At 47.2% G+C, this 25,793-nt stretch overlaps 1 protein-coding gene across 2 annotated transcripts in view; it reads right to left on the bottom strand.

The window, feature by feature from the left end:
- Positions 1 to 6,007: 6,007 nt before the first annotated feature.
- XG (Xg glycoprotein (Xg blood group)) overlaps positions 6,008 to 25,793 on the bottom strand; it is a 34,069-nt gene continuing 14,283 nt past the window's right edge. The window contains exons 4-11 of one of the 2 annotated variants that reach the window (XM_019717778.3): positions 21,766 to 21,828; positions 18,151 to 18,216; positions 15,988 to 16,050; positions 13,812 to 13,868; positions 10,753 to 10,794; positions 10,075 to 10,110; positions 9,032 to 9,148; positions 6,008 to 7,468 (exon numbers count right to left, since the gene is read on the bottom strand). In XM_019717778.3, the coding sequence (XP_019573337.2) occupies positions 7,452 to 7,468; positions 9,032 to 9,148; positions 10,075 to 10,110; positions 10,753 to 10,794; positions 13,812 to 13,868; positions 15,988 to 16,050; positions 18,151 to 18,216; positions 21,766 to 21,828 (461 nt within the window). In that variant the 3' untranslated portion in view covers positions 6,008 to 7,451. The remainder of the gene's footprint in view (positions 7,469 to 9,031; positions 9,149 to 10,074; positions 10,111 to 10,752; positions 10,795 to 13,811; positions 13,869 to 15,987; positions 16,051 to 18,150; positions 18,217 to 21,765; positions 21,829 to 25,793) is intronic. The other variant, XM_019717779.3, reaches the window with a different exon arrangement.

Here is a 25,793-nt window from a genome sequence, read left to right as displayed (position 1 = left end):
GTAGGTTGAAACATATGAAGAAGAGCTGGCCTCACACAGACGTGGAGGTCAAAAACGGAGGCGTGCTTTAATAGCCTTTTCACATAGTTCTGGAATTCTCTGAAGCCACACCCCACGTGGTCACTGGTTTCTTTACGGGAAAGGAATGAGGACTCTGAAACCCCACCCATGCATTTCCAGACCCTCTAAAGTCGAAGCCCATGGGTTGATCTTAAACCTCAGACAGAGCTTTTATTCACTTAGTACGTTGTACCATCATGCCTGGGTCCTCTGCAGGTTTTCCAAATGTTAGCTCACGTTATTACCTAACATACGTTTGTAAAACCCCACATTGGTTGATATTGCTACCAATGGCATCACAACGGTCTTTGGCTAGAAAAATAAGAGGAAATACATGCTCTGTAAGATGGAGGCCGTGGCCTGAATAACAGACTATGCTGCGGACCGAACTGGGTCTCCCAAAATTCACAGGCTCATGCCCTCACCCCAGTGGGATGGCTTTAGGAGGTGGGGCCTTTGGGAAGGGACTGGGGTGAGATGAGGTCATGAGGGTGGGGCCCCCATGATGCAATTAGTGCCCTCAGAAGAAGAAGAGACCAGAGCACTGGCTTGCTCTCTCCACCCTGTGAGGACGCCAGGCCAGGAACAAGGTTCTCACCAGGAGAATCACCTGCCGGCACCTTCATCTTGGACTTGCAGCCTCCAGAAAGGGGAGAAATAAATGTCCATTGTTTCACTTCCCCACCCCACTCTACCGTAGCTTGTGGTGTTCTAATACCGCAGCCTGAACTAAGACACATGCATGCATTCACTTTTCCATGTGTCCATTTAATAAATACCGGGGGTGCCGAAAACACGTCTACAAGTGGACACGTTGGTCCACGTGGCTCAAGCCATCATCCGAAGTGTCTGGATGCTGATGGGAACCCCTCTGAGCACCTCTTGTCATTGCAGACGTCACACGGGACTTGTATTCATCCTTTGTTACCGGTATGTACTGAGTATTACAATTTTAACACAGTTTTTTTCCTTTCTTAAAATGTGTATACATTTTTTTGGCACCCTCTGTATTTATTGAGCACCTACTATGTGCCAGTCACTGTTCTAGGAGAAGGGGACACACCCATGCCTGTGTGCAGATGATGTTCTACTGGGTGGAAATCCACTCAGTAAATAATAAAAAATAATGTTGCAAGTGGATATGAGACAGAGAACAAAGGTGTGAGCAGGGGAAGTGGGTAAAGATGGCTAGGGTCAGAGTCGGTAAGGATCCCGACCCTTCTTTGTTCTACAATGAAAGGAGATAATGTAGGACTTAGACCCCAAGCCCCCACCGGCCCTGCTTCAGCTGTCGCCATGGTGACATGTCCCACGTACTGCTGGTGTTTTCACTTGAGTGAAAGTCAAGGACCTCGTCAGCCCTTCCATGGACCATTTACATGTCCCCAGCTATGCACAGACGCCTACCTGTCTGAGCAGCGGTCGATGGCTGGAATGGGGAGGAAGGCAGCTGCAGAGCACAGACGTCACAGGAGCGGCATTTATATTGGGAAGTATGGGGGACGTGCCTCCATCAGGCAGATGTGGCTTGGGCGGAGGCCAACCCAAATCACATCAGGACCCGGAATAGAACGCAATGTGCACACAGATAAGATAACGCCACGCTCCTGTAAGCATGGGCTTCAGGGAAGTGTTTCCAGGATGGGCTGACCCCCGAACACCCACCCTGCTTCCTCGATTCTCTCTTTGTCTTCTCCGTCTTTTCCACAAGATCTCACAGCCCTTTCTTTTCAGGCATGGGCTGCTTCCTGCATATTGTATGCACAGCCCCTGCATAAGTGGGCTCAGACAGAAAACAGCAGTGGAAGACACTGTATTTATAAAGAAAGCAGAAAACGTGTGGCATAACATCACCAAGGCCACCTTTTCTGTTTAGAAAGGACTGCAGCAGAGGGTGACAACGCTATGCAAATGTGTAATTCAGAGATTGCCACTGGAGGTCCCATACCTTTGGCAGGCTATGAATGGGTTGCAGAATGATGCAAGCCATGAATGGTTCCACACTGTTCACCAGGAAAAAAAAACAAAAAACAAAAAAAACCCCACAAAGCCAAGTTGAAAGCCCTTCACAAATGCAGAATGGCTCGATGAACAATGAGCAGTGAGTATGCCAGTCTCACGTCCTTTGTCAGTCTCTTCGATTCTGCAGGCACTTTTCTATTATCTGGAGGGCACGCAGTAGGGACTGTAATATGTACGACAGCTCCTCAGCCAACCAGGAGTTCTTGCGATGCATTTGCTAGCAATTCATTATGGGTGACACCCATTTCTGTGTATTCACGTGTAAAACACTTATTTTAAACATTTTTTTAAATCTATTTGCCTAGTAAAATAGTAGGCATGTTGGTAGGGTACTGCGTTCCTAATGAGACCATTATTTCTTTTGGTAACTTCCTAAATTGCTACGCTTTGACCCATGGGTGCACCATTGGCCGCTCTCCGATTCCCAAGCTCCAAATGTTTATCTCCAACAAGAAATAAAACAGAACACAATGTAACTAAACTTATGAAAAACGACCCTTCGGCTGTTGTGGTGTCAGAAAATCTAACTGTAAAAGGTTCTTGGGGTTGTAAGGGTTGTGCCATTACGTCCCTTTTGTGGAATTTTAGAATTGTCATTAGCAAATTGGGGGGAAACTGATATGCAAAACGTCCTCTTCTGTGTACTGAAATTTGTGAAATTGTTGTGCTGGTTGTTTTAAAAGCCTTCTTAAGACGCTAGGACCTAAGAATAGTATACTGCACAAAAGGACATTTCGGAAGCTCTTAGGTGTTATTCCCTTTTACTACAATGTACTTGGATCTTAAATATAATCTAGTCCTTCCCATACATACACTATTTTGTTTTAATTTTTTCCAAGTCAAGTTGTTGTCCTTTCAGTCTTAGTTGTGGAGGGCACAGCTCAGCTCCAGGTCCAGTTGCCGTTGCTAGTTGCAGGGGGCGCAGCCCACCATCCCTTGCGGGAGTTGAACCAGCAACCTTGTGGTTGAGAGGACGCGCTCCAACCAACTGAGCCATCCGGGAGCTCAGCAGCAGTTCATCTCAAGGTGCCGTGTTCAATCTTAGTTGCAGGGGCCGCTGCCCACCATCCCTTGTGGGACTCAAGGAATCAAACTGGCAGCCTTGTGGTTGAGAGCCCACTGGCCCATGTGGGAATCGAACTGGCAGCCTTTGGTGTTAGGAGCACGGAGCTCTAACCGCCTGAGCCACCGGGCCGGCCCCTGGAGATGTTTTATTTACATCCAATGGTGCCTCCCCCAAAATCTGGGTCGTCAAGAATGACACTGTTTAATACAGAAAGCAGCTCTCCTGTCCAAAGCCTAGGTTCTGACTCCCACAGCAGAAGGGAGAGTTTCAGGAGAGCCAAATTGCTCACTCCTGCCATTTCCAACTGCACAGTACGAAAGGGGATCCATACACAGCGTTCTGCTATTTCGACCAACGCAGGCGGGTTTCCAAAGCTTGGTGTGTCATCATGAGTTTATGAGGGAAAAGAAGCACTGAGTCATTTTCTCCAAAACGATGCATAAGCCCCGTGTTCAAAGGGTAATTAGTTTCAAATGACTCGCTGCACGATGTTTCTGACCATCTGAATGAGCTTGGTTGGAAGGAAAAAAATTGAAAGGCTGCGTGAAAATAGATTAACACGGGCTGACAACGTTGATGGGTTCCGAGCAGGAATTTCGGAGAAGAGAATTTCACGGTTGACTGCTGATGGCTTTGCCATTTGAGTGTTGGGAGAAGAGCTGTCAAAATGAGCAGCGCCCCATCTGTGCTCGCGGGGAGGGCAGGTTTCCTCGCTATTTTGAAATACTTGGTAGGAGAAAGTTGGCTGAGATCTGAAATCCATCCACTGCCTCACGTTTGTGAAAAAAGGAAAAATAAGACAACAATAAAAATAAAAGGTGGTGTGCAAGGCAAGTCCCACCTTCGTGGGGTAGACCAGACCGCACTTACGAGAGGCAGGTCCTGCCACTAACGTGGGGACTCTTTTCCGATGAGATTTGCAAGACCCAGCAAGGTTGTGTGACTTGCCCAAGGTCACACAGCTCCCAATGGAGGACCCAGGATGGGCACTCATGAGTGGGGCCTCAGAATCCAGAGGTCAATCGTACTTGGCCTTACCCAGCACCTCGACAGGCAAGCTAGACGAATTCCCCATCATTTCTTTTAAATCAGGGGAAAATATGTACCCAACGTGTATTGACCAGTGATGAGTTTCCTTGGGCGGCCAAAACAAAGTCCTGCAAGCTGAGGGGGCTTAAACAACAGATGCATATGCTCTCCTGTCCTGGAGGCGGGACGTCTGATGCCCGGGGGGGGCAGGGCTGACGGTGACGGCGGGGTTGGGCACCTCTGTTCCAGGCTTCTCTCCCAGCTTCTGGTGGGTCCTCGGCCTGTGGCAACTTTACTCCAGTACCTCCATGAGAGTTGCCTCGTGTGCTGTCTGGCTCCAAATTCCCCCCCCCCTTTTAAGGACAGCAGTCCCACTGTGTGTGTGTGCACGCACGTGTGATTTCACCTTCCGGCTCCAGGAATCGGAATTAAATCAGCAGGGCCACACTTTCTGGAAAGACATACCTACAGCGGTTCATACTTGGGGAAAGAAAGTTGTTCTTTCTAACTGTATGTAGAAAAATAGAAATGAAACGCAAGCGACGTGGTGGTCTCCCTCCTCTCCCCTCTCTCAAGTTAGGTTTCTGGCTTCTCCCCATTTCTGCATGAAGATATTCGCCTGACCAACAGGGAGGGATCTAGTGTCACTTTATACAAGGTTTGACAATTACATTCACAAATTCACCCTAGAAAAAGTGCTACATCCCTCATCGCTGAATATCACTACAGTCACCTTCGAAGTACTCCCCTTGGGAAGCTAAGCACTGACGCCAGTGCCTAGTCCACCCTTCAAAGCAATGTTGGAACTCTTTTTCTGGAATGGACATCAGAGCTGTCGTCGTATTACCCTTATTGTCCTGAATGTCATCCAAATGTCTTCCTTTCACCATTTCCTTTATCTTCAGGTAAAGAAAGAAGTTACTGGGGGCCAGAGAAGGTGAGCAGGGAGGGTGTTCCAATACAGTTATTTGTTTCCTGGCTAAAAACTCCCTCACAGACAGTGCCGTGTGAGCTGGTGCATTGTCGTGATGCAAGAGCCATGAATTGTTGGCGAAAACTTCAGGTCGTTTTCGTCTAACTTTTTCACGCAGCCTGTTCAGCACTTCCAAAGAGTCAACTTGGTTAACTGTTTGTCCAGTGGGTACAAATTCATTATAAATAATCCCTCTGATATCAAAAAAGGTGAGCAACCTCGTTGCAACAAGTTCGCGAACTTCATTGTCAGACCAGCACACGTCAACGTTATCATTTCCTTCTGTGACACACAGGGAGACGGGACTTCATTCTGACTTTTCTCCTCTTTATGAGCATGAGAACAGTCTCCAGCTGGCTTTGGTCAGTCCCTGGAAAGAGATTCCCAAGGGATCTTCATCTAAGCTTATTTCAACCAGGTTGACCACTGACCGTTGTTTCTTCTCTGGGTGAATTTTTATCCCATGATTCTCTGCCTATATTTATTCCATTCGGTCCGAATCCATCTTGTCCTAGGTGGTACTGACGAAAAAAAAAAAAAAAAAAAAATATATATATATATATATATATATATATTTTTTTTTTTTTTTTTTTCCTTTTCTTTTTTTTTTTCCGTTGGGAAATGCAAGACACCTCTCTGGTTCTCAGACAATCTGCTGTGTGTTGGGACCGAGCAGAGACAACCTCAGCAACAGTTCGTGCCCACGGTTACACACAGCCCCAATGACACACAACCGAGCCGAGAAGGGTGGGTGTGTACTGGCTACATGCCAAACTATGTAGCCTGATATTTTTACACCTGTCCACTGCTGTGTCATAGTTTTATGTGCAAAATCTAGAAACGAGGACACGCCAACATTGTGTTTTACGTTTATTTTAAATGATGAAAAGTTATTGAAGACAGCTGCAGAAATCAGATGGATTTGTCGATTAAAATGCTTAAATTCCACATATATATTTATACGTGTGAATGTGTGTGTGTAGGTACAGTAAACACAGACTTTTGAAACAGAAGTTTTAAACTCACACTGGAACAAATATATATGGAACACGTTTAGGGGGCACGAGACTCCATCAGTTACAGGACCCCTGTACCTGAGCTGAGAAACATCACAGAATGTTCACAGTGATGTAGGGCACACAGGCGGTCTTCAAATTGCTCGAACCCCACGTAAATCCATCACGTGAGACATGCGGTTCTGACACATCTCACCGGCACCAGCACTTTTAAGTTCTTTTTCGAATGCTTTGTACTTTTGACTGTCTCTCCCTGGAAACCTAACACCCAATCCCTAGTGCTGAGAACAAAGCATGCACGTGCGGGACTCTGGGCTCTGGTTTACAACAAACGTCCTCACCTTTGGTGCTGAGACTTACAGCAAAGTCTGAAAGTCCTGTAAACATGAATAGTCGTGGAACGAAGCTATGCCAATACACCCACACCTTCCCTTTTCCTCTCGCCGAACGGACTACTAAAATAAAAGCAAACAGCTACTCGAATGTCTAGATGTCTGAGGATATAAGTCTCTCTAGTCCAGCACAAAGAAAATGTATACGCCAAGGAAAGCCACGTATGCACTTGCCTCAAGACAAGAGTATCAAAGCACCTACAGAGTATCAAAGACTAAAAATAATACCAAAAGCTGCAACACCTTCAAATCGCTAGGTCTGTCCCATAGTTTCCAAGAAAACAAAACAAAGAAACAAACAAAAACACCATTGAAACCCTAAGAGTTCACAGGGAAAACGATCCCCAGACCCACCGAGTGTCCGAGATGGTTTTAACCCGAGCGATTCTGCAGTTAAAAATCCCCCATCCAGCCTCCCTTCCTGTGGGTGATAAAAGTGTTGCACACAGATGAGGGGGAGCTGACCTGCCATCAGCCCCAGCGCCGTGCATCCCTTGTGCCCACTTGTAATGCTGGGTATCGTGTCTCACGATTTCCCTCATACGTGAAGAACGTTGCATGGCTCAGGACGCTTATCACCACCTCTTTGAAGCTCCAGCAGCGTTCTTCATCTCCCAGAGCAGACTCGTAGCCTCTGCATCCAAATGGACCACGGAACCAGGAGATGGGGCCGCCCCTTCCGACCACTGCATGTCCGGCTGTGTAACTAATCTTTACAAACGCACCACGTCCAACAAATTGAGGATTCTGTGGGAGGCAGCACATCTATTGCCAACGGGAGAGAGAACATTTGAAGGAGGTGAATTACGCCAAGATTGAAAGGAACTGTCCAAAGGAGTGAGAAACGGAGTTCTTGCCCAGGCCCAACTTTCCTCAAAGTGACCCTGAAGTGCTCAGACGTTCTCTGGTGCTGGAAGGGAAATAGAGAGAAAATGTCACCGCTGGGAAAGAAAAACTCTATGGATTGAGGTTAGATGTGTTATCTTTTTTACCGTGACCGGGTTTGAACACCTTCAATGAACTGAGTAACTCTCTATATTGTTATATTGCTTTCGTTAAAACTAACATTGACATGAACCCCCTTGGGGTAAATCACTGCCTCACTCGCCTCACCCTATACCCGGCCCCCAGTTCCAATAAAACTTTATTTGTAGGAACAGGTGGCAAGCCCGAAGGCTGCAGTTTGCCAATTTATTATTCTTATTATTATTTAAATATTTCACTCAAATAGTATTTACGTTGATGACTGAATTTGTTGGCGCTGCTGCACCCTCCCCCCCCCCCGCCCCCTTTTATATTTTTGGGGCTGAGATAAATGCCTCAGGCCTGAGCTCATAGGTTTACAAGTCACTGACAAACATGCAACCGACACACACGTGCAGTTTCTCTGTCCTGATAAGGCGTGTTGCCAAGAAAGGTAGCAGGGCTTTCATAAATTCTGTCCCCTCCCTCTTTGGGGGTGGCTGCGACGTGGGCCGGGTTGCTGGTCAGTACCCCCTATGCACCAGCAGAGGGAGGCCACGGGCAGGATTTAGGGTTTTGACGTCTCAGGAACTGCTAATCTAAGAAACACCACTAAAATACATAAATAAACAAACAAATAAAAAAATAATAAATAATAAAACCATCGGAATAAGCTTCTGTTTAATAGCTCCTGTTTCTCCGCCGACACAAAGGAAGTGTGGGGTGGAGGGCCCCCCCACACCCAAACCCCAGACAGATTCAGACGTGGGTGGTGTCAGGACCAAATCTTGCCAGACCCCAAGTTAAAAATCGGAGCTGCTGTTTCCGCAGTAAAACTTCCCTGACGCCCCTCTGCTCTTCCCTTTCGAGAAAATTCAGGGCATTCACTAATCAGTGGCCAAGGACGGCTAACGGGGTGCGGGGAGTGGAGGTGGGGGGCCGAAGTGGAGGGAGGGGCATTCTCCAAACCAGGGACACGGGACCCCAGCCTGAACCAGAAAGCCCCAGCGACCCCCAGCCATGTCCCAAAGTGTGGGCACAGCCTCCAAATTCACCACAAACATGTGTAACTGAGCGCTCCCATCTGTTTGCTCGTTTTGGGGTGCAAACATTTCAGTGTTGCCCAAATATTTTCCCCCGGCTCATCTGTGAATAAAATTTCCCTGAAATAACAAAACAATCTAACCAACTGAACCCCACCCCCCACCCCCTCCATGCGCTAATGTTCCAGTTATTTACGGTCTTTGGCAACTTAAACCAAACCTTGCAGGTCAGAAAACCGTTAAAAAAATTAATTAAAAAATCGAGCATCTTCTCTTAAAACACAGGCGTTGGATTCTCTCCAGTGTCTCTGTTCAGGACAAAGTCCCAACTTGAAATCAGTTTCTTAGTTACGCAAGGCAGTCTATATTGGGCTTATCCAGAAATAGCATTTGTAGGGAAAGATGCCAGAATGCATTTCAGACCAGGCTTTATAACCAGAAGCAAAAAAAAATGCAGGGGAACTTGCCATTTGTCCGAAAACAATTTCTCCTCCGGTTGCGTTGGAAATAGCTGACCGCTGCCCCCACCAGGGTCACCACCACGACCGAGACAATAGGAGACACGATTTTTGCCACCGTGTTGCCTGTAAGAATCATGAAAAGCAAGATGGTCTGAGAAAACTATCGCACAGCCGGTGCGAACACCGCTAACTTTATGTAAGGCCACGTCCCCCTCTCTCATATTCAAGGAAAATAAAGTGAATTACAACGGGAAGCTTTAGGAAATGATTCTGGCCTTGTCCTAAGTTAAGCCAATTAACCACATCTTACTCATCCACGGCCTTTGAGGCACAGCTTTGCACAGAAAAGTCTCCTAATATGGTTTTTTCTAAAATGCGCTTAAATTGGATGGATTTGTAGACATACAGTGTTTCCTCATGCAAAAAAAAACAATGTTCAACCCACAAGTTCCCAGATACTGAGACTCTGCATATGTAGGGGGCTTAGTGCTGGAAAGTCACTTCAACCCCTTTCTCATCCCTTAGAACGGACGGGTCACTGTCACCTCCTGGTTGGGTGGGCGGGTCCCCTCTTATCTTCAACATAAACGCCAAATGCTAAGAGGCTGGGACCGTCCTTCCAGGAACACCCGGCAAAAGTCCCCTTCTGCTCTCACCCACCCCGTTCTTTGACCTGCAGTGGAGCTGGCAGTGCACTTTGGGGGGGTTCCGGGAGGGGTCCCCCCTGACTTCCTTCCTCCTCTTTCTTGGATTCAGGGCGGCAGTGGCCAAAGAAATGGAAGCGACAGGTCCGAGAACCCCAGCTCTGCTCTCAAAGCAACGAGGCACCTTCCCGCCTGGGAACCATCCATCCTCGTCTGTCCTCTGAGCCCCACGGACCTGCTGCCCCCCAAGGGCACACGCTTTGTTCCAGAGCTTCCATACAGACGTACATCAGTGCAATGGGCATCTTCGGATTGAAACATTGACACAGGCCTACACTGGCCTTTCCCACCTGGTGGGCAAGCTATTATTAAATGTGGGGGGCAGGGGGGACACCCAAGGATTACCGTGTGGGTGGCCGTAGGTTGAATACCCTCCTGCACCTGCAAGAGGAAAAGCAGAGTCACTTGTGCATTCGGCAGAGCTTATCGACGCCCTGCGTTGCTGGCACTGTGGGGAGGGTGGGGACGCGGCGAGGAGCAGGACAGACAAGCATCTGTGTCGTCACGGGACGGACTGTCAGTCAGCGCGAGGAAGGCGGGACCTAGACAACACGTTGCGTGGGGGGCAGCGAAGGGAGAAGGGAAGGCGACTCTCATGTCAGGCTTCCACTCTCGCGCGTGGAGCTGCAATGCGCGTAGGCACACACCTGCACACACATATGCACACATGTGAACACACATGTGGACACACGTGAACACACGTGTGGACATACCTACGCTCGTGCAAACAGGCCAGGCACACACATGTGCGCACATGTGAATGCACGTGTGGACACACGTGCACATGTGTGGACATACCTACGCTCGTGCAGACAGGCCAGGCACACACATGTGCGCACACATACACACACAAACTAACACCAAATCGGTCTTCGGTGACCGATTAGGACACACATTGGAGACCCAGGCGGTCAGTTAGTCCCACGCAGGAGACACCGCAAGCTTCCCACCAGCGCCCAGGCGGCTGTTAGTTCCCCGCAGGGAGAGTCTGCGCACACAGCTTTTACGACGGAATTCCTTTACCCTGATTGTATCCACCTGAACCGGGTCGATAGCGCCCTCCGCCTGCAGGACAGAAAGAGCGCATGAAATGCAAGGTAACCAAAGCCCAGGAGGTCTCGGTGGCGTCCCGCAAAGAGGCACCGTGAGACAGGAAGCATACCCAGAGTAAGAGGCTGTGCAAGGCTACAAAGCTTTCCTCTGCGTCCACCCTGGGGACAGTCACCACGGTCGCGGGTCCCCTCACCACGCAGAGACCGCCCTGCTACAGCCCTGACAGCACCTGGTGATTTAAGCTCCTTGAATGCGCAACCCCCAGGAGTGGGCCTGGATGCCGCCTGTGTGCGCCTGCGCTGTCTGAGCCGCGAGAAGAACCCCCCCCCCTCACCCCCTCCCTCGGGAAGAGACTGCGATGGAAACGCACGGTACGCGGGAATCACAGCCAGAGAAAAAGGAGGTATGCCTACGCTTCCTTCTTCTGTCTGGAGAGCCATGTTTGAAAAACGATTTGAGATCTATTAAAAAACAAAACGCTTGGTGCTGATTTTGCTAGTTTTGAAGTGGAATCGTTTATGTGGGTATTATTTTAACATTGGGGGGGTAATGTAATATACTGCCTCTTCCAAGTGGATGGTGGGTGTTATGTGGGCTTAACTGTGTCCTCCCCAAATGTATACGTTGGGTTCCTCACCCCCAGGACCTCAGGATGGGGCTGTATTAGGAGAGGGGTCGTAAAGAGGGGACTAAGGTGACATGAGGTCACTAGGGTGGGCCCTGCTCCAATAGGACTGTGTCCTTATAAGGAGAGGAGATGAGGACACAGACACACACAGAGGGACGACCATGTGAGGACATGGGGAGCAGACGGCTGTCCACACGCCCAGGAGAGAGGCCTCAGGGGGGACCCGCCCTGGGACACCTGGATCTCGGACTCCAGCCTCCAGGACCGGGAGAGAGAAACGCGTGTGGTAGAAGCCCCCCAGTCTGGCGTACTTTGTGATGTCAGCCCAAGCAAATTCCTAAGTGGCTATTAGAGAAACCTGGCCATTGAAAGCCAGCTCCTGAAAAGATGAGTGAAACCTTTTCTCCACATCACCCTCCGGGAGGGAGAACAGACGTAGGACACGCCCTTCCTGGCTGGCCTGCCCTGGCATTCTGCATGAGAAGGGAACATGCCAAACACGTATTGTCACGGGAAGGCAGAAGCTGGGTGACTCACTCAACTGCCACCTGAGCCAAAACCCTGGTGCCAACCTGACTGCTGACTCACAGGCTGGCACAGCTCCAGGCCAGACTCGGGAGCTGGTCCCCAAGGCGTGGTGCAGTGTGATGAGAGACCGGACATGTCCTGGGAAACCACGCAGACCCTCGCAGGACTCTGAGAAAGCTACGAAAGGAGTCACATCTCTCTGATTTATGAATCGGGCAAAGAACAAAAGAACGCACTCTACCATGGACCCACACGGAGGCACCATCTTCAGAGACGCACGAGTGGGGAGAAAGCTCCCCTAAGCCGACACGTCCTGATGTGGGGCGTCTCACGATAAAACACTCCACAGGACTATTTAGAGGAGTATGGACCGTGCGTTTGTCCCCACGACGTCGGGAACTTCACGTTAGCACGTTGGGTTTAAAGCAGATAACTCTTGAGAGCACCTACCACCTTTCTTTTTTTTTTTTCACCACTTTTCATACATGATCTCTCCCTTCCTGAGCATGTCCACCTTGTGGGGACAGAAGCATGGGGACAGTGCCACCTATGGAGGGTGACAGATGTCTACCCCTCCACCTGTGAACTGTGTGAGCATCATGCTGGCCTTCATTTTGTAAAATGCAGTCATAATAACTCCCGTTTCAGAGGTCAGAGGTTAGGAAGATTGCTGAGACCACATTCCATCTTGTAAAAGCTCCATCCAGATATTAGTTCTCAACCCAAAACATTTCCATTTAAGATGTTCAAAACTCTTGATCAATAGCAAGCAGCAAATAATAGTAATAATAATAACAACAACAATGCTTTAAAATCAATCCAGGAAACAACCAAAATGTCCTTCGATAGATGAATGGATAAAGAAGTTGTGGTATATGTACACAATGGAATACTATTCGGCGGTAAGAAAAGATGATATAGGAACATTTGTGACAACATGGATGGATCTTGAGAGAGTAATGCTGAGCGAAACAAGTCAGACAGAAAAAGCGGAGAACCATGTGATTTCACTGATATGTGGTATATAAACCAAAAACAACAGAAGAACAAGAAAAACAAACGAGAAACAAAAACTCATAGACACAGACAATAGTTTAGTGGTTGCCAGAGGGTAAGGGGGGTGGAGGGTGGGAGATGAAGGTAAGGGGGATCAAATATATGGTGATGGAAGAACTGACTCTGGATGATGAACACACAATGGGATTTATAGATGATGTAATACAGAATTGTACACCTGAAACCTATGTAATTTTACTAACAATTGTCACCCCAATAAATTTAATTTAAAAAAAAAACCAATCCATAGATTGATTGGTGGGTGAAGGCAGTCAAAAGGTACAAACATCCAGTATAAGACAAATAAGTCGTGGGGATATAATGCCCAGCACGGTGACTTTAGTCAAAACTGTATTATACTATATAGTTACGATACTGTACTGTACATTTGAAAGTCACCAGGACAGTGGTTCGTAAAAGTCTTCACCACAAGACAAAAACCTGGTAACTGTGTACGGTGATGGATTTCACCAGCCATATTGTGGAGACCAATTTCGTCATGTATACAAGTATCAAGTCATCATGTTGTACACCTGACAGTAACAGAGTGTATGTGCCAATCAGAGGAGTCTTGCCGTCCATCGCTCTGTTTCTTTCTACCTGGATCAAGGTGTGCGAGGGCCGCACCTGGGGTCCTGGAGAGCGGATTCAGGAGAAGCCGAGGGCCAGAGCACAGGGGGCTCAGGAGATGAACAGCAGCACCCAGAGCCCCAACATCCAAGACCCAGGAAGAAGGGATTATGGGGCACACAGCTGGCAGCCCTGGAAATGCCCCCCAACCCCACTGCCCACCGGGGGGCCCATGAGCGGGGTGTACCGTGTGAGTTTCCATAGCCGTCATAACCGGGATTGTAGCCGCCGCCCCCACCACCACCTGTGGGAGAGAAGGAGGAAATGAGGGACGCCCCAAAGTGGGGTTCCAGCAGGTGTCACCCGACTCATCGGTAATGGCACCAACCGCACCTAAGTAAGAGGCACCCCAAAGCATGCCCCCAGGGTGGCAAGGAGCAGGGCCACTGGGGGACTCTGATGGTGCCACCCCAACGTCATGGCTCCTCAGGGGGGAAACTCCTGTGAAGCTGTAGCCCTACAGAGACCTCTGTGCCTCCAGGGGACACATCTGCACCCTGAGGGTCCCCAGTCACTGCAGACACATCGCCTCTCCTTCAGGGAAATTTGAGCAGGACCGGAGACCAAACACAGATTTGCCCCTGTGAGAAGGAGGGTCGGGCGGATGGTCCCAAGCATCAGTGTTCTTTACTAAGCACGAGGCATCTTATTTTTCTCCCCGTCACGCTGTAATAACCTTTACGACAAAGCTATTTATTTATTGCGTCTAAACATCACAGAAAAGATTAGTGGATGCACCCTCCTCTGCACATGACAGACAGGCCTCTTGGCGAGGTGTGGGGCATATCCTTTACTTCCTCTGAAGTAAAATTGCAGAACTGAACAGACAAGAAACCAAAGCGTCATATGTTACAGCCTGAAGCCCAGAACTGCATGCGTCTCTCTCCCAGGAGCCTGTAGTTTTATTTATGTCTGAAGGATTCTATGCAGGTTTTCACATTCCAGTTACAGAGAAAAAGTGCAACACAAGTTGCATATATGCATATACATGTGTGTGTGAAGATATATATATATATATGCATATGGGTAGATATACACATATAAAGGCATATATAGGGTATATGAAAGTACATGTGTAATATACAAAGACATATGTGCATATATAAAGGTATATATATGCATATAAATTATATAAGTACAGAGGGTGCCAAAAAAAATGTAGACACATTTTAAGAAAAGAAAAAAACTATATTAAAATTGTAGTACTCAATATATACCGATAACAAAAGATGAATACAAGTCATGTGTATACATTTTTTTTGGCACCCCCAGTATATACATGCATATATATAAGTGTGTGTCTTTATAAAGGTATATATATATTAATAAAAAGATATAGGTGGAAATATACATATATAAAGAAGCATACACATACACATATAAAGATGTATATGTATATGTATATATAAAGATATGTAAATACATATCAAGATGTATTATTACACGTATACATATGTATATACCTCATGTTTTACTGAATATTAGTTACATATTATTTATATATGAACACATGTAAGGTATATACATATGTACATATATGAATGTGTATATATATATGAACACACACATATACATACCCATATCATATTTATATAAGGATATATATGTATATAAAGGTATATATCCATAGATAGAAAGTTAGAGACAAGATCGTAATTGTTCCACTGCAAAAAAGACAGTTGGTGACTATGTGAGATGGTCAAGTCCCCACTTTGTGCAACGTACACAATGTTGTCAAATCCCCACTTTGTGCAACGTATACAATGTTGTCAAATCCCCACTTTGTGCAATTTATACAATGTTGTCAAATCCCCACTTTGTGCAACGTATACAATGTTGTCAAATCCCCACTTTGTGCAATTTATACAATGTTGTCAAATCCCCACTTTGTGCAACGTATACAATGTTGTCAAATCCCCACTTTGTGCAACGTATACAATGTTGTCAAGTCCCCACTTTGTGCAACTTAAACTTATACAATGTTGTGTGTCAGTTATGCCACAATAAAAATAAGTGCTTACAAACGGCGCACAGATACGTATTTATACAACACACATCTAAAGGTATCTATTTACCTGTGTGTGTAAAGATATACACGCTATGCATATACATAGATACACGCAGACACACACATGCCTTTGTAGACACACAACCACCACTTTTCAATGCAATCTGTGCCACTGCCAGTTTCAGCCACGTCACAAACCTCCAGAGTGGACAGACGCACGGCCCACACCCCCAGATGCAGGGTTGGACGGGGACACCCCGTTCCCCCACTTTCCACTGGCGTTCATTGCGCGCCCAGGCTGGGGACGCGGCCTCTGCGATACCCTCCCCCCTCCGTCAGAGAAGCCTGCACGTACCTGCTGGCGGCCTGGGCCTGGGCGGGTAGCGGCCATCGCTGTGGTCCACGTCACCGAAGTAACCTGTGGGGTGAAGCACAGGGCCATTCCCCAAACGCTCTCCAGACAGCCATCATGCAACCCAGGCCCGCGGGAGGGATATGCGGGCCGGTAGAGGAGCTTGGGGAGCCTGCCTGCCCATCTGGCAGGCTCTTCCCAGGATGCCAGGGCCACCAGGGACAAAACTGCCAGGGAGGAGAGCCTGTGGGGAACCCGTCAGCCTGGGAGGGCCGATGGACTACACACACCCCTGTGGATCTGAGTTTAAAAGGAAATGCTGAGCAGGCAGGAAAGAAAGGTGGCCCATCACCCCTGGGTCCTTTTTTCCTGTCATTCCCTCACTGCTGGCCGTCAGTCCCACCTGAGCCCCCTGCTAAGAAGCCCTGCACAGCTTCCATAGGTACCCACCCACGTATCCCTCTGACGCCCCACCAGGCTGCCTGGGGCACAGTTCATTTGGCCACCACTGAACGCCTGTGCAGAGAACCAGGCACATAGTAACTGCTCATTTAAATGCTTAGGGATTTATAAGTGCACGTGGAATGTACTGGCCTCAGACGGCGTCCAGACGTGCTGGTTACAAACACAGCAGGTGTGCCAACTTGCTCTGCCACTCACGTGTACCCCAGCAGCCTACATCAGCGGGGGTGTGGGGGGTGTGTGCAGCCTGCATGGGCCCTGCAGAGCTCAAGAGGTCTGTTTTGTTTCGTTTACAGGGGTGTCTCCTGAAACGTCTTGGAGCAGAGAACAGCCTTGATGACGACCCCTTTCTAACGTTTCGGAGAATGTGAATCACAAATGATTTTTTTTGCGGGGGGGACTTGTTTACAACATTCCTGCCAACAGAATTGAGGGGATGTGCCCTGCTGAGCCAAGTCAGGGGCAAACCCCCCATCACCGAAATCAGCCATTCACGCATCTGTTCTTTATCTAGAACAGACTACGAATGAGCCACACATTATTTTTGGCTCGGGGAAGATATCAACATACAGAAGGCGAAAATCCATGCCCGTGGGGCTTTCATTGTAATTCAAGGAAACAAAAGGAAAAGCCATTGCATATCAGAAAGGACAAAGTGCCCAGCTGCTGGGAAACAGAAAGGCAAGGCTGGGTGGGGAAGGGCCTGCAGGCTGGGTTTAGGACAGGTGGTAAGGCCTTGGAGATGGGGACACCCTAGCCAAGACCTGCAGAGGTGCCAGGGAGTGGCCTGCAGACATATCTGAAGGTTGTCTGGTTGGACTTGACCGGGAGTATTTTGGACCCTAGGAACGTGATGTCCAAACATCTCGAGACAACCCAGGAAGTTACATGAGAAAAGCAAGTGGACATCAGGGTACCCAGCGTATCTTAGCTTTATCCCCCAGCACCCATTGTTCAGATGTTTCCTCACGCCGCGCAACTATTGTGATCCATTCATTTTGGGGGCCAGCGTCTCTGTCCTGAGCGGTCTTCTGACTTGTGTCCAGTTCACAAACTTCTTGTACAAAGTTTGTGGGGACTCGGACACTCACCCCTACTCAATCATTCCCTCTGTAGTGGTTCATTTCACAACACGCGGATTTCCCCTCAATTGTAAAAGTTTTTTAAAATTAAGTGAGGGGGTTGGGGGTTGCGTGAAAAAGGGAAGGGATTAGAAAGTACAAATTGGTAGTTATAAAAATAGTCACGGGGATGTAAAGTACAGCACAGGGAATATAGTCAATAATATTATTGTAATAACTGTGTGTGGTGTCAGGTGGGCAGTAGACTTATTGGGGGGATCACTGCATACATTATATAAATGTCTAACCACTACGCTGTACACCTGAAACTAATATCATATTGAACGTCAATTGTAATTGAAAAACATAATTAAACTTTTCTTTAAACAAGCTGAAAATTGAACTACCTTATGGCCCAGCAATTCCACTCCTGAGTATTTATCCGAAGAAATCCAACAACTAATTTGAAAAGACATATGCATACGTCCCCATGTTCATTGTAGCATCACAATAGCCAAGTAATAGAAGCAACCTAAGCACCCAATCCATGGATGGTTGGATAAAGAGATGGTACATACATACAATGGCCTATTACTCAGCCATAAAACAAGAATGAAATCAAATGAACAGTCACCACTCTCACCTCCAGTGTTGTCGGAATGGCCAGGCGGTGGACGAGGTGGTGGTGGTTTTGGCCGGGGGTAGATATCTGTGAGAAAATGCCACAGTGATTTTAGGAAAATAATGACCTCATTCAGCGACGAACTGCCCACACAGTAACGAAAACTGGAATACAAGATGACATTACAGCTTATTCCCAGGTGCCATTTATAGCATTCGTGCAACCTCTCCTCCAACTGAATATCAGCAGTTTAAGACCTCCGTACGTCATGCTTAAAACCCCACTTTCATTTTGGTGCCTGGGAGCTCCTGGCCTGGTTCTTACCGCGAGAAGCTCACAGATTCCTGAGCCAATATACCAGGTGCTCAACTGCTAACGCCGCGATGTTTAGCGTTATCACAAATGCCAGAACGCTTTACCAAAGCCAGGCACCAGTATTAGGGTGAAAGCACCCCACCATTTGATGGTGTCTTACCCTTTGCACCTTTCATGTATACGTCTGTCATTGGAGTTTCTGAACTTTTCTCACAATGCCCCCTACTGGTCCTTCAAGGTCAGCACATGTTTCTGCCCCAGGGCCTTTGCACGTGACATTCTTTCTGCCAGCAGCTCCCTCCCCCTGCCTCTCGGTCACTGTACACAGTCCATAAATATCTGATGAGCCTGTCAGTCACCTGGCCAAACATTGCTTCGTCCTTGACATCTCCACTTTAATATCCTTCAGACCTATCGAAACAGCTGCAATTAAATAATCAGTGGAACTGTGAGTGTTTCTGCACCAACTTCCCATCACAATTACCTGGCCCCCAGTACTGGGCAGGTGACCATCCCTGCCAGATGGACGGTGAAATGGACTTTAATTCAGAGAAACATCTGGGGATTTCACTCTCCAATTCCTGCTGCAGGACAGGTAGCTCAGCAAACAGACTCTCTTCTAGTGTCATTACGATGACAGAATGTTGTGAGATTACAGAGACTTGGGCACGACCTCAGAAAGCAGAGCCCTGCTGGTCAGTGTCTCACTGTGAGGTCCGTGTGGGCTCCAACTGACCGCTGCCCTCCCCACTCACCTTATCACCTAGGGCCACAGCCAGCACCCCACCCCACCCCCACAGTGCTTCCTGGGGGACCATTGGAGCAGACAAGCACACTGCTTCTGCACGAAATTCTTCCCTGAGAGGCCTTGAGCATGGGGCACCATCCACATTTGGACACAGAACACGCATATCTCAGAAGTCAGTCCCAGGCTAGCCTGCGTCGTCCTCCCCGCAATCTTCTCGTGGTTCTGAATTTCATCCCCGACTTCACAGTGAAACCCAGCATTGAAATACAAGGTTGTTCCAAACTGGCGGGGAGTTCAAGATGCAAATGGGTAGATATGGATATGTCTCTGGATTTCAGCAACATCTTTGACCTTAAGCAAAGCTTCTGTGTTACGTTGCTAGGGTGGCCGTAACAAAGGACCCCAGATGGGGCGGCTTACACAGCACACATTTATCTCTCCTGGTCCTGGAGGCTGGAGTCTGAGGTCCAGGTGTCCCAGGGCTGGTCCCCCCTGAGGCCTCTCTCCTGGGCGTGTGGACGGCCGTCTGCTCCCCGTGTCCTCACATGGCCGTCCCTCTGCTGTGTGTCTGTGTCCTCATCTCCTCTTCTTATAAGGACACAGTCCTATTGGATCAGGGCCCACCCTAGAGACCTCATGTCACCTTAGTCCCCTCTTTACAGACCCGTCTCCTAATACAGTCCCAGCCTGAGGTCCTGGGGTTTAGGGTCTCAACATGTGAATTTTGGCAAGACACACTTCAGCCCGTGACAGTTCCCAGCAAACAGAATCATGCCTGCTTCTTCTGACGGCTTTGAAAGCAACATGAATACAGGCCTCTGGGGTCGGATGAGAGAATCAGAGGGTGAGAACCAGGCTGGGTAAGGGGCTGGCATGAGGTACAAAGCCGACGGCATGTGTTTCCAAGAGAAGGGCACTGCCACCCGACCCCGCCTAAAGGGACTTCCTGCTGCGTAGCTACTGGCTCTAATCCACCAGCGGAGGGGTGGGACCTTGGACAGCTGCCAGAACATTCCATCTGCAGGGTGTTTCTCAACATTGCTCATCCACGCCAGCCTTCCTTGCACGACAGAATGTTCCAGAACATTCTCATGTCCGAAATGAATGAACAATTTAGTGAGGCATCCCGCCCCTGCTGGGTTTAAGCAAAGTGCGAACAGAAACACCAGGGGCTTTCTTTTTCTTTCTTTCTTTCTTTCTCCCCTTCACTTGGGAATGTGTCAGTCACAGCTGCGTCCCAAAGGGTCACCTCCCATGCTTGGCCCTGGCCCCCCACGGCCCGTGAGAAGAAGTCACCCTGGTTTTGCTGATTCATCTTAGGGTATGACTGGCATTTCAGAGTCTTGTCCCCCAGGAGGGAGGCCCACACAATACGTTTAAGCCCGTGTTTCCTAAACATATTAGCGCAAGGCACACTTTCCACGAGGAATTCCTGTTGGTATCTTGTAAAATAGCAGTGCTCCAGGGAACAAGAATGAAAAAAAATCACTGGGAAGAGATATTAGAAAAGATTCATGGAATTGGAGGTGGTACTTGTGGGTGGAGGAAAAAAAAAAAGGACTCTGGACTAAATCAGTGACGGAAAGTAACCTCCCAGGGTGATCGGATCATAAATTCCTATGTGGGCAAGTCAGGACGGGTAGACACACCCCAGGCCGAAAATGTCTTCAGCAAAAGGCGTAGCTTTGCAATAAGCCAGCCGGTCCATTGTTTCTGTGCGTCTACATTAACATACCTTGGAAATGCCTCTTTTCAGACCCTTCAGAGGCGTAACCACCCCCAGGCAAGCATATCATCTTTGTAAGTGTCCTGTAACCCATCCCTACTGCTTTCCCGCCTCCATCCATCTTCTGTTTCTTCCTCAATTCCAAACGCATAAAACAAACAAACAAACAAAACCGTGCAAACCTTCCTCTCTGGAGCATTTGCGATCTGGCTCCCCATCTGTGTCATCCGTTTCCCTCAGAAAAACTCTTATAAAAAAATTCTCTGCAGGTTTCGACCTTAGGACATTGTCATAAAACAAACTTCCTGGAAGCGTCTGGCAGCCGTCCACTCAGCTGGCTGCACAGCTGCTCTGCCTGGTCGCGTTTTACGATTTTAGGGTTATTAAATTGCTGTGGACTTTATTGATTTTAAAGGCCAATGTCCCTCCCCCTTTCTTTTTCTCTAAAGAGGTCGATGGGAAGAATGTCTGCCAAGATTTTGACATAGTGGAGAAGCTGGAAACAAGTGGCATAAAATGCGCAATGGAGGTCGACTTTCCTCCATGGAAAAGCCACTTATCTGGAACCGTGCAAATGAGCTACAGAAAACACGTCCTCCAGCCTAATTAGAAATCCACCGCAATAACACACACAATCCTGTGCGTACACCATCCTTTCCCGGTGTCCCAGCAACGGGTAATTGGTACCCATTCCACCTCCTCAATGCCCCCTGGTTAGCGGGGAGCTCAACGCCCTTCCAGGGAACTGCTGATTTATTTCAGAAGCAGCTGGATGGAAAGCCCTAGTGAACAAAAGGCAAGTCCCATCACACCCGGGTTGCAAGGAGTGTGAATGCTGAGAACTCACTTCCACTGCTGTCGGGATTTCCGGGTTGCGGGTGAAACGGGGGTTTCGGCTTTGGGTAGATATCTGTGGGGAAACAGACATTGTGTTTTTAATAGAAGAGAAAGAAAAAAAAAAACGACATCCTTCCGTTCGAAGCAGCCCAGACAATAAGCACACGACTGCAGCTATGCCTCTTATAATTTGTTCACCATTGCTGCTCACGGTGTTACAGCGTGTTATCCGCCAGCTGAAAATCACTTAGGCAGTGGTGGCAAACCTCAAAACCTAGCACGTAAAGAACACACACACACACACACACACCCTGTCATTTTTGTTCCTAGAAGCTCGTTTTCACGGCAAGAAGATGGGAGAGCTGCCTGCCATGAGGGTGGCTGGTGACCCCAAAGGGACATATAGGACAATCTAGAACCGTTTTAGTTCTAGAATCGATTTTTCAGCAATCCTTACACCTTTATCACAGTTATAATGCCAAGCCCGCACCTGTCGACTCCAAAATCCCCCACCTACACTCGGTAGCGTCCTCCCCTTTGAAGAAGTGCCAGCTTAAATCAGTAAGGCTAATCTTGCAAATTAAAAAAAAAAAAAAAAAAAAAAAAAGGCTGACTAAAGAGAAGCAGACGGGAAGAAACTATTTTCCTTCAGTTGTAACTTTGTTTCCTTTTAAAGATAGTAACAGTTTAAGGCCCGTTCCCCCCACCTCTTTCCCAGAGAAAAAACTGAAAAACACTATTCTGGAATCGTTGGGTGCCTCTCCCAAACGATTTTTAAGAGTTTCCTGGGAAAGTCTGCATCCGTGAACGATCCATACTTTCTTTGGGGCATTTTTCAATGGAATCAGGGTTGTCACACTAAATGTTCTCTTTTTCGCTTGTTTGCCTCTCTCTTTCGCTGTAACTGCTTATTATATTTTCTGTTGAGATATAATTGACAGAGAACATTCTACCAGCTTGAGGTGTACAACAGACATCATGATTCAGTGTCTGTATTGATTGCAAAACCACCACCGCAGTGAGTCTGGTTCTCAGTCTCTCCCTGCACAGAGTTACAAAGCGTTTCCTCAAAGTGGAATTGCGGGTGGGGGTGGGGGTGGTAGGTGTGCTCAGATTTAAACGGCTCAAGTCGGTTTTCCTCCCAGCAACAATGCTGCAGAGCTCAGGTTTTTGCAAATTGTTGCTACTACCTCTGTCATCTTTTGGGTGAGGTTGACTGTTGGCCTTTCACTGAATGAGTGTGACCTTGAGCGTTTTTTTCTTCCTCTTGTGGGCTCTGTGGTTTCCTGTGCTCTCAGCTGGGGGGGCCCAGCAGGCTCTGCCTGGCGATGTATCTTTTTTGGAAGGAGCCACCTATGAGGTCTGACAATTAAGTTTGTGAACTTGTTGCAACACTGTTGCTAACCTTTTTTTATATCAGAGGGATTATTCTCTAAGAATTTGTACCAACTGGATGCACAGTTAACCAAGTTGACTATGTGGAAGTGCTGAAAAGGCTGCATGAAAAGGTTAGACGACCTGAACTTTTCGCCAACAATTCATGGCTCTTGCATCACGACAATGCACCAGCTCACACGGCACTGTCTGTGAGGGAGTTTTTAGCCAGTAAACAAATAACTGTATTGGAACACCCTCCCTACTCACCTGACCTGGCCCCCAATGACTTCTTTCTTTACCCGAAGATAAAGGAAATATTGAAAGGAAGACATTTTGATGATATTCAGGACACCAAGGGTAATACAATGACAGCTCTGATGGCCATTCTAGAAAAAGAGTTCCAAAATAGTTTTGAAGGGTGAACTAGGGCTGGCGTCAGTGCACAGCTTCCCAAGGGGAGTACTTTGAAGGCGACCATAGTGATATTCAGCAGTGAGGTATGGAGCACTTTTTCTAGGGTGAATTTGCGAGCTTAACTGTCTGACTTCTTATATAATTTGTGCATTAAAACAATTGTATGAGCAGCAATGAGCCTCTCCCACCCAGCAGCTCATGTTTCCACATTGGAGAGTGTGTGGTCAAGAGTTATTATAATCATTATTTTTAATTTTAGTATTGCCCAATTTATCAAGTTTTAAATCTCTGTGCTTTTCTTTTTGCATCTTAGCTAAGAATATCTTCATTACCCTGAGCTCATAAGACATATCCCTTTTTTTAACCAAAACTTTAAAAATATTTCTTTTCACATTTAGACTTTTACTCCACCAGTGTATTTTTAAGTATTGCATGGGGGGTGAAGTTGCATTACATATTATCCACAAGGACAGCCCACTGCCCCAGGCCTGCTTCACTAACTTTCCATCACATCGTAGCTCAGGTACCGAGATATAATATAAGCCCATCTCGAGGCCCTCTGGCTCCATGCATGGCTCTGTGTCTGCCCTGAGCCATAGCTGTAAAACAAATGTCAACACCTATTAGAACCATTGCACCCCATATGTGTATATATTTTGAAATTTTTTCAAAAATTTCTTGGCTGATAAAAAGAAATGTCTTGGCTATCCTCTGTCTTATGGAGGATTTTGGAAGTTCTCACATTCTCTGAAAAGTCGTTTTGGTTTTGGGGTTGTCATTGGAACTGCATTGAATCTTCCACTTCGAGGTGAATTGACAGTTTTATAATATTGGTTCTCCCCACCCTTGGGTGAAGGAGACCTCCACTTAGTCTCTTCGAATGTGTTTCGTGCAATTTTGTAACTCTTTCCGCAGGTTGTCAAGTGCTCTTTGGTTAAATGTTTCCATGGGGATGTTAGAGATTTTGTTGCTATTGCAAATGGGATCTTTTTTTCATAATTACATTTTTCAAATAGTTTTTTCCAGGTGGCTAGAAATGTTGCTGATTTTTGTATATTCAGCCTGTGTCTAGCAATGGTGCTGAATTTTCCTCCCCGTTGTTACAGTGTTTCTGTTAGGTGGGTGCAAAAGTTACTGTGGTTTTTGCAATTATTTTTAACCTGATAAACTGCAATTCCTTTTGCACCATCCTAATAGAGTCTCCCCAGGATAGAGATAAATTCACCATCGTCCTCAGCATAAACTCTTGACTCAAACCACATGCAAACCAAAAACACACATCTTGATAATGCTAAATTGTAGGATGTATTTTTGTTTTTAATCAGTCAGAGGACAATTTTCTTTGAGACAGTCTCCTATGCTGTCCGAATAAAAGAGAGAGAAGCAAAATGTGTTTTGTCTGTTCAATTGTTTTCCCCACAAATTAAAAACAGAACTAGTGTATGATCCAGCAAATCCCACTTCCGTGCATTTATCTAAAGGAAACAAAATCACAATCTTGAAAAGACATATGCAACCCTATGTTCATTGCAGCATTACTGACAATAGCCAAGATATGGAAGCAATCTAAGTGTTCACCAACAGATGAGGTGGTACATATACATGGTGGAATATTACTCGGCCATGAAAAAGGATGAAATCCTGCCGTTTGCGGCAACATGGACGGACCCAGAGGGTGTCGTGCAGAGTAAAATATGTCCAGCAGAGAAAGACAAATACCGTATGATCTCACTTTTATGGGGCATCTAAAGAAGAACAACAACAAAAACCTGACCTCACAGATGCAGAGAGCAGATTGGTGGCTGCCAGGGGCAGGGAGGTGGGGGTTGTCAAAACGGGTGAAAGCGGTCAAAAGGAAATAGTAATAATGTGGAAATAATATATTGTTTAGACACAAGCAGCTAAGATAAAACAAGATGAAACAAAGTGAGGAATATAATCCGTACAAAACTCAGTATAGCATTTGCCTTTGATGGGGACATGGCAGACGGGCTATTCGTAAGCAGATTTATGCTACTGCAAAGTACTGACGCTTGAATTCCCCATTGCGTTAACTAAAACCTAAAAAGGCTCTGCTTGGACAAAGATGGTGGAGGGATACGAAACAAGGATTAAGGTCCATCCAAAACCTGTCTTTGATTTCTCTTTTTCTCTAATTGTATAGCCTTCCGTGGGTTTCTAGAATAATTCAACACAAGCTAATACAGCACGAGGGGACGGTCTGTCTTTCTGGACCACACCGTGGGT

This window comes from Rhinolophus sinicus, chromosome 18 (genome assembly GCF_057876585.1).
Source record: "Rhinolophus sinicus isolate RSI-liver-muscle chromosome 18, RSI-T2T, whole genome shotgun sequence".
Taxonomy (NCBI): domain Eukaryota; kingdom Metazoa; phylum Chordata; class Mammalia; order Chiroptera; family Rhinolophidae; genus Rhinolophus; species Rhinolophus sinicus.
Note: the sequence above shows the minus strand (reverse complement) of the source record. Positions and strands in the feature narration are given on the sequence as shown.